This window comes from Ipomoea nil, unplaced genomic scaffold (genome assembly GCF_001879475.1).
Source record: "Ipomoea nil cultivar Tokyo-kokei standard unplaced genomic scaffold, Asagao_1.1 scaffold2848, whole genome shotgun sequence".
NCBI lineage: Eukaryota > Viridiplantae > Streptophyta > Magnoliopsida > Solanales > Convolvulaceae > Ipomoea > Ipomoea nil.
In genome coordinates this window covers 1,017,199-1,025,987 of record NW_017619276.1, presented here as the reverse complement: position 1 = coordinate 1,025,987, position 8,789 = coordinate 1,017,199, and the positions used below count along the sequence as shown (strand labels likewise).

At 37.1% G+C, this 8,789-nt stretch overlaps 1 protein-coding gene across 3 annotated transcripts; it reads right to left on the bottom strand.

Annotated features, from left to right (window-relative positions):
* Window positions 1–280: 280 nt before the first annotated feature.
* LOC109160567 lies at window positions 281–7,901 on the bottom strand. 3 transcript variants are annotated; one of them, XR_002050769.1, is made up of 9 exons: window positions 7,632–7,901; window positions 6,123–7,307; window positions 4,062–5,391; window positions 2,841–3,120; window positions 2,124–2,231; window positions 1,765–2,043; window positions 1,247–1,390; window positions 593–904; window positions 281–561 (listed from the first exon to the last, which is right to left on the bottom strand). XR_002050769.1 is itself a non-coding variant. In XM_019308854.1 (9 exons), the coding sequence occupies exons 3-9, from the start codon at window positions 7,258–7,260 to the stop codon at window positions 716–718; spliced, it is 3,468 nt and encodes a 1,155-aa protein (XP_019164399.1). In that variant the 5' UTR covers window positions 7,261–7,307; window positions 7,414–7,517; window positions 7,632–7,901; the 3' UTR covers window positions 281–715. The 3 variants fall into 3 exon arrangements, 2 of the variants coding, with proteins under 2 accessions (XP_019164399.1, XP_019164400.1); XM_019308854.1 differs by adding an exon at window positions 7,414–7,517 and having other exon boundaries at window positions 281–904; XM_019308855.1 differs by having other exon boundaries at window positions 281–904; window positions 7,610–7,901.
* Between the last annotated feature and the right edge of the window lie 888 nt (window positions 7,902–8,789).

Genomic DNA, 8,789 nt, shown 5'->3' with positions numbered 1-8,789 from the left:
TAAGGACGAAGTTAGGACCAGGGCCGGTTTTGTTTCAAGGTGGACCCGGGTCCAAAACGACGTCATCTGAATTAAAACATATAGTCACTACTATCTTGTTTAATAACCTACAAACTACACATGATATGTAAACCACATTAAAAATATCTTGTATGACAAGCTTGACCAAGGTGTTGACAAATAACAAAATTTACACATCCTTCTTACTATTTTTAGTGATTCGGCATTGTTACAATTTCAGAGTGTGTACATTTACTTGGTAAGAATAGTAGCAACAAGATTCACTGGAAACCAGCAAGATGGTGTCATTCATTATATATCTCTCAATAGAGTGAAACAATATACTAGAATGAACTGTTGTGCTTGTTACATTAATAATGATACAATTCATCAAATTAGTAAAGAAACCATCAAAATTGGATGCGTATGTAGCTATTACACAAACTATCTCACCTAAAACAAAAATATTACACACATCATGTACATGTACAAATAGATGCAACATTACATGCATTCCACACATTTCACCCAAATAAAAAGCACAAGGAACTTACAGGCCAACTTGGAGGATGTCGTTTCCCGTCGCCACCACAGAACCGAGGGGTGTGAAGCGTGAGAGCACACAGCTTTGGCAGTTGAGTGTCACAGAATCGAGGGGTGAGGCGTGAGAGCGGGCAGCTATGGTGATTGAGTGTCGTGAGAAATCTCTTCTGCCTTAAGATGATATCGGCTCGTAAGGATATGATAACCAAGGGTGTTTTAGAGCCTCTGTAGCCGAGGGACGCTTGTTTGGGTTTATTTCTAAGAGATGAGTCAAAAAGTCGATGAAGCATTGATCCCCGACTGGTAATCGATGGCGCAAGGATGTTTTCTTGGGAATCAAGTACTCCAGTCTGTTGGTTTCCTGAAAAAAATTATGTGCCAAAAATAAATTTTAAAAAAAAAATGAAAAACAACTCATGCATGTGAGGAGAAATTCTGAGATAATATAATATATCGAATTTCATTGACAAATTAACTTGGGCAAGACATATGCATAGTTACTAAGCCTGAAAAATAAACACCTTCCCATCAATTGGGTAGAGATAAAACAGTAGTATCCTCCAAAACAATTCTCAGCAAATAAATTTATCCCTGAAGACGACGCCGTAGAACAGGTTGTAACTGAAGTAGGCCCTAATTTGACATTAATCCCTAAAAAGGGTGTATAAAAGGAATACATTGGAGGGCACAAGAGGAACTTTACCTGATTCCGTTCATACAACATGTGGTTTTTGGTGAAATATTTGTACATATCCCTTCCTTTGGCAAGCATCTCTTGGTCAATCGGACCTAAAATACCAATCACCCGAGCAAGCAAAGTGGCTGGAGAATCATTCTGGAAAAGGACCTACAAACCCAGAGAACATAAAAGAGTCTCACATTCTGCTCCAGGATCCAAACCAAACAACTAAGTCACATGTCCAATGTGCCTTTTGAGAACCATAGTTGAATATCAATCAGCATTAAGTTTCATATATGTGGCATTTACTATCAACAATGTAATTGCATCTGTTATAAACAAGTCAAAAGGACAAATGATATCAACAAGAACATGGACCTAAAACCAGCTTTGTTCATATTTATGACCAATGACTAAATAGTTAACCAAAAACATAAAGCATACATCAATTTAGCTTTACCTACATTCACCCCCCAACCACACACACAATAAAAGCAAAAGAATGTTGGTTTACAATCTATATGCAATCAAAAGGAACTTACGTTGCCAGTACAAAGTTCTGCCAATATGCAGCCAAGTGACCAGATATCAATCTTTTTATCATAAGGAAGTCCCAAGATCACTTCAGGTGCACGGTATGATCTAGATTGAACATACGAACATAGGTGATCTGTTTCAAAACAACTGCTTCCAAGGTCAATGACCTTCACTTCACATCTACTGTAGCTTTTTACCAAAATATTCTCAGGTTTCAAATCACAATGTATAAGTCCAAGGCTGTGCAGGAAGTGGAGTGCCTCCAAACACTGAATTGTAATTGACTGCAGATGAGATTAATAAGCAAGTCAGAACCAACAAAATCATAATGCGGCATCCATAAGGAGATAGCTATGGAAGAAACCTGTAGTCTTGGCATCGTAAAGTAAACTTCCCCTCCAGATTCTCTATTAAATTTATGGAATTCATATAAATTAGCTTTCAGTAGTTCACATACAATCAACAGATGCTCCTGTAAACAGACATAATGGTTAATACAAAGACAAGTTCTGACTATTCACTTCAATATGTAACTAGACAGAGAAAGTTGTAGCACTAGGAAAAGGGTAATTTATTTTAAACATGTGGATCTACAATGTTAAAGAAAGCATGTCCAAACCACAATTGACCATCTTCAATATAGCAGAAAAATTTCAATAAAAGCATTATCTAAATTATTACATGAAAAGCTATATTATATGTTTCCAAAAAAAAAAAAAAAAAAAAAAAAAAAAAAACTATATTATTTTCTTCATGGAAAGTAAAGAACTATTCTAGGCTACTTGCAAACCTCTTATCAAATTTATCATTTATTGGCTTAACTTAGTACCTGGTCTGAGAAAGCAAGACTTTCATGCAAGTCCATATAAAATCTTTCCAGCACTAAATATGAACATCAACAAATCTAAGTGCTTGGGTTTGTGTGCACATGTGCAATTGAATAATTTGAGGGTGATTTATGCAGAGAATTAATGCAATGGATATTGCTTAATAGTTGCAACTACATCTACATACACAATATCATGAAAGAAGTAAAATCTCTGAAGAAAAATATATCAGGATAAAGCACAATTTCACTTACTCTGTAATAGAAGTAATCATACAACCGAAGTATATGGTACTTATCAGCAGGATCATGTTTGTTGACAAACTTGAGGAGCTTTATTTCATCAAGGCTCTGATCAAAGAAATCTTTGTTGTTCTTTATAATCTTCACACATACATCCATGCCAGTATGAAGGTCATGAGCTTGGATGGCTTTGCTGAATGCAGCAGATCCAAGATACTCGGTAACATGATAGCGCCCAGCTATCACTGAATTTAGAACAACATGAAAATTTTTGTCCTCCTCAAAACCAGTTCTGAACCAAGGAAAGAGTTCCAGTAAGCAAAACAGGTTTAATTTATTCCTTCTAGACAGCTCAGAGACACTATGGGAAATTTCAATATCAGGTAAAAATGCCTAAGAATAAATAGACAACAATGTTTTCTCAAGAGGCTAATATAAAAGCATACACAGTTAACATATGGTAGGGTGCTACATTGCTGCACTTGATGTAGTTGAGTTTATCAACTAACAAAGCTAGTAAATGTATGCACATAAACAGTCGATTGACGAGTGCCTAAATGTGTCAAGAGAAGTGGCTATTAAACAAGCATATGCTCTTCCTTAATAGCATGTCAATTTATTACATTCCAATGGTTCAGACAAGGCACATAACAGGCCATCATTTTTTACTGTTGAAATCATTTTCCAGGTCTCTAACATCATAGAATCTTTTACTGGTTTGTCTCCCTAATAATCTTCAATCTTACATGAACAAGCTAAAGACTTTACGGCACTAGAATGGAGACCACTGCCATCTTCAAGATGACAAGATCAAGTACCAAAAACATTGAATTAATGAGTATTTGCTACAGATAACAGTATTATAGTACGGTTCTCTCAATTTCTGAGCTTTAACCAAACTCCTTAATTATGCTTTTTCCTTTAACCCTCCAGTAATGTTTTTTTCCTGAATTTCATTATGCTGGAAAAACCTAATATGAATAAACCAACTTTTCATTAGCAAGAAATACTAGTAATGACGGTAAGTGATCAGATAAAATGTCAATATTAAGATTTCAGCGGCCTAATGTGTTGGCAAAGGAGTTTGGACTATTTATTTATTCGAGTTTATAGTAAACGGTATCTAGTAAAAAAAAAAACTGAATCAATGTTCAGACAATCAACGTTAGTACAAAGGACCTAAAATATAAAATTCACAGTAATTAAAATGATCAAATAGGAAAAAGAAAACACCTGTTTTTCCTGTGCACAATTTTGAGATCAAAGGTTTCAAATTCTTCCTCCTGTGCTTTTATCTGCTTCACTTGTTCCTGTACAGCCACTACTTCTTCATCCTCCAATGATGCCCCCAGATCGTCTTCTCTTGCACTTACTTGGGTATCATGTTCTTTCTTCACATGGTCATGTTCAGTATAACCATCATAATTTGAAAGTGATGAAGGGCTAGAATTTGCAGATTCAGTAGCATTTGCATTATTTTCATATCTTGAGATCTTGAAAGGTGATGACTCACTACTCTTTCGCTTCCATGGAACAAGCATGTCATCATTTGTCACCAAACAATCATCAATATCCTCAGCTATTGCTGATTTTATCTCATTTGACCATATAGATTTTCCAGAGCTAGACTGAACCAACTGTCCATCTCTAGGCGGGGGAAATGAAAATCCCCCACCCAGGTGACTCTTTGTCTTGTCAAGACATGTTATAAACTTGTCAGAACTGCGATTAGCTGCTTTCTTATCTCTATTTGATCTCTCAGAATAAGTCTTATCTGAGTCATGCGGTACATGTTTGGACCCACCAATACCAACATAATTATCATGGAAATACTCTATGTCCCCGTCAATACTCCCTCCAACCAGGCTTTCCCGAACTTCACTGCCAATATCAGCAGCATCGCTGTTAATTCCAACACCAATGGATCTAACTGACCCATGTTGATCATCATCCAAGCAAATCTGATCTAGATGAGACCTTGCACATTCATTTAAGACTTTTTCATCCCCTAGCATGGCTAGTTCATTTGCTTGTGTAACAAAGCCCTGCCATACAGGCTCTGCACGAATCAAATTTAGTTCATCCTCATCCATCAAGTGTCCATCATATTGAGCAGTAAAGCCATCATGATCAGCTCTCCTGTATATTTCAGTTGCTGACAACCCTGTGGGATCATCTGCAAGACTAACTCCATCCACAGTTTTTGACTTGATATACTGCTCACCTGAAAAGTAAGAGTCTTCTTCTGCAAATGATTGGTCATCTTCTTCTCTGTTTTGACTTCTTTGAGGGTCAGGTACACTCCCATGTCCCGTTCCCTTCTCAGTATCACTTGGATAATCAATTTCATGAGACAAAAACCAGGTCTCATCTTCAATAGGTTGCCTAGTGTAGCCTACATCATCATCATCATCATATTCATCAGAGTCCCAATATTCAGTTGGATAGTCAACTGGTTCACTAAGTCCACCAATAGTTGCAAAACCAGAAACAAGATCAGAAGTGTCCCCAACAATGCCCTGACTCACAGAGAGCAAACTACCTCCCACAAATCTTTTGCCACCTGGACCATAATTCGAATGATATAGTTAACACATTGGCAACAAATTAACAAAGGAAACCGAAAGTTTAAAAAAAAAAATGTTGTTATTCCCGGAAACCAAACATGAGATAAGCCCAGAAGCCCAGAATATATATAGAAATAGAGAGATTGTCACTTATCTCTAAACCTATCATTGACTAATACAGTATTCTTCAGTAACTCCGACTATTTACAGTCATATGTTAATTACGAAACTAAGACCCCCTTTAAAAGTCCATGACCTTTGAGTTTCTAGCATGAAAAATTGACACAAAATTTCAGTTTTCAAACAGTAAATATAATCCAAAATCCAATTGGTGGTGATGCCATACTAAAGTCTAAGTCCTAACTGTGAAGGTAATGACTTGGGAGCATAATCTAATACTCTAGAAGGTCATCTCTACATTTGAAGCCAAGAAGGTTCTACTCAAATCCAGATATCATACATAGTTTACTAATTCGAAAATCATTAGAGCTTTCCACTGCAGCATTTTGTTAGCCATTTATCAGTCTATCCTTGTGATAAATATAATGGAGTAGCCCTACAGAATCCAGAAGGTCAACTGCTAAAGTGCCCAAATTAAGAATGAAAACAATTGTTCATAAATCCAAATAATAAAATAGCAGCATGAAGTATAAATATAACATGCAGGCCAAATACTGGGCTGTATCAGAAAACATAAGAGCCAAGGTTAGAAACTGTAGGAGCAAACCTGAAGGGTTAATTTCTTGTCCTACAGGAACATCCAGAAATGACCCAATAAGATAGGTTTGATCAGTACTAGAAATACTCAAGTCATTTCCATCTCGTTCAAACTTTTCTACCCAATGAATATTAAACGGCTTCTCTTCTGATTTGAGTCTAACAGGTGGTAATCTAGGTAGCTCTTCCGTTTGGTTCTCTGATCCAAGTGGAAGGCTAAAGCCAGAAAGATCCTTTGGCTCACTTCCATGTGCTCTCACAAAGTACAAAGCTCTTCCAATTTCATCCACTTGCTCTTTGATAGCTGCCTTAATGTCAGTAATCTCTGGTTTTCTCTTCTCTTCATTTTTATCACCAATTACAATTTTATGATCATAACTCGTTGATACATCTTCCTTTGAGAATGGGAAAACAGTTTTCATCAAGCAGTCATTCCATGAGTTATCAGCAAAAGCATCATTGGAATAACCACAAATTTGCTTGTGCCACTGATCACCTTCCTTCAGTTCACTATTTTGATTTTTCTCTCGCACTATTTCCATTTTGGTTTTACCAGAATTTCCAGTTGATGATGTTCTCCTCTCATTATAGGAACTACTAACTTCCGCAGAGTTTTCAGAAGCCTTACCACTATTGTGGAACTCACTTGGATTAGGCATTGTCTTTCCATAAACAATAGGTCCAATATTGGGATTATATTTCCGCGAGTACAAATCAAATGCAGTATCCTTTGAACTGTTAAAACCGAAGTTCTTCTCACTCGTCCCAACTGATTCATTAACTTTGCTTTGTTCCCCTACATTAGCACCATTCTTCCCTTTGCAATCTGGCCCATTCCTCCCAGCTCCACACTCTATCTCACTGATTATAAGCTCCTTTGAGATCTCCGCAATGCTCCTAAAACTCATATCCTTTCCAACTTCCTCATTCTTATGATAATCCTTCCTTAGATTCTCCCCAGAGATTTTCCGCCCATTTGCTTCTTCCAATGGTCGGTTCAACTCCTTGTCCTCAACAGCAGGTTTGTCAAGAACTCCATTCGAATCAGGATGATTACTCAGCTCACAAAGCAATGCAGCCTCTGCCCTAGCAAACTTGTTCTTTCTTAAAAACTCTAGAATCGCATCTACTGAGCTCAAGTCCCCCATTTATACGAACAAAATTGTAATTCACTACAAGCAGTATTTTACCAAACCTGAAAATTTAACCAGAAAAATTAGCAAATATTAGAACACAACCCAATTTGATGAATAAGTCCAAACAACTATCATACACAGTGAAATGTCTCATGTACAGACTACCAGCAAAGTGTTCGGATCCCAACGAAAACAAAAATTAAATATTTGAAGAAAAAAATCCAGGAAACCATTCAGCACAACTCTAGATCTCCATTCTCTTCCAAACCCTAGAAAACCAAACCAGCAGCTTGAAAAAGCAGGAAAATTCGAAGAAAAAAAAAATGGAGATTCAAAAAACCACAAAAAGGTAAAAGCTCACGAGTTGGAAAATGGCGACTCACAGATCAAATGGAGGGATTCGACATCTCCGAAACCAAACCAGCCCCGAATTGATAGCATCACCAAAGCAGTGAAACACAGCACCCAAATTAAACGAGATGAAAACTCGAGATTCTTGGCCACCCAAACACGACCTTAAACTTCAGACAGCAAATCACGAATTACTGAATGACAGCATTTCGATCCTGATTTTGAATTTCTCTTTCCGTTTTGAAATTATTGATTTCCCCTTTGGGTTTTGGTTTAGTTTTCTCTTTCGCTGGGCCTGCAGAAATTATAGCCGTTCTGGCCTGGCATGGGGTCGAATTCGAATATTTGTATTTTTTTTTTATTAATAAATCCAATTATTATATTCATATTATTGTATTTAATTAAAACAAAAAAATAAAACAGTTAATAATATCTCGTGACTTTGGGAAGATCGCAACCAGTATTTTAAAATTCGGACTCCGTCCAATTCCGCTTGTAACTGAAAATCTGGAATGTTTCATCGTTTGGTCAAACTATTAACTATGTAATTACGTTAGTGATAAATGGATTAATTTGATAATGTTGTGTGTGACAACACTGAGCTATACTGTAATGGTGAATGGGGAGGTGGGGGACGGGTCAAACCGGCTCGTGGACTCAGACAGGAAGATCCTCTTTCCCCTTATTTGTTCATTATCTGTGCTGAGGCACTTTCGATGTTGTTGTAGAAGGAACAGATGGCAGGATCTATACATGGGTGTAGAGTGGCCAGGGGTGCTCCCCCGGTGTCTCATTTATTCTTTGCAGATGACAGCCTGCTTTTCTTTAAAGCGGATATTCATGAGGCTACGGTGATTAAAGAATGTTTGATGAGATATGAGAAATTATCTGGTCAGGTGGTAAATTATAACAAGTCAAATATATGTTTTAGCCAAAATACCCACCACATGGTCAGAATGCAGGTGGCAAATTGTCTCGTGGTAGTGCATGCAAGTAATTTTAGAAAATATCTAGACCTCCCATCCTTTGTGGGCAGAAATAAAAGAGCAGTTTTTTCCTATGTGGAGGAAAAGATCAGGCAGAGGATTGGTTCGTGGAGCACAAAGTTATTATCTTAGGCTCGTAAGGAAGTTTTATTGAAGAGTGTGGCTCAATCTATGCCAACTTTTTCAATGAGTGTTTTTTTGCTA

What these genes read in the sequence shown, in the direction of transcription:
- LOC109160567 (XM_019308855.1), bottom strand. Translation starts at nt 7,260, where the DNA reads ATGGGGGACTTGAGCTCAGTAGATGCGATTCTAGAGTTTTTAAGAAAG. An exon ending in ACAAGAAATTAACCCTTCAG is followed by an intron (nt 5,392 to 6,122) that starts GTTTGCTCCTAC and finishes ATTATGGTCCAG; the next exon opens with GTGGCAAAAGATTTGTGGGA. An exon ending in ATGATTACTTCTATTACAGA is followed by an intron (nt 2,232 to 2,840) that starts GTAAGTGAAATT and finishes GTCTGTTTACAG; the next exon opens with GAGCATCTGTTGATTGTATG.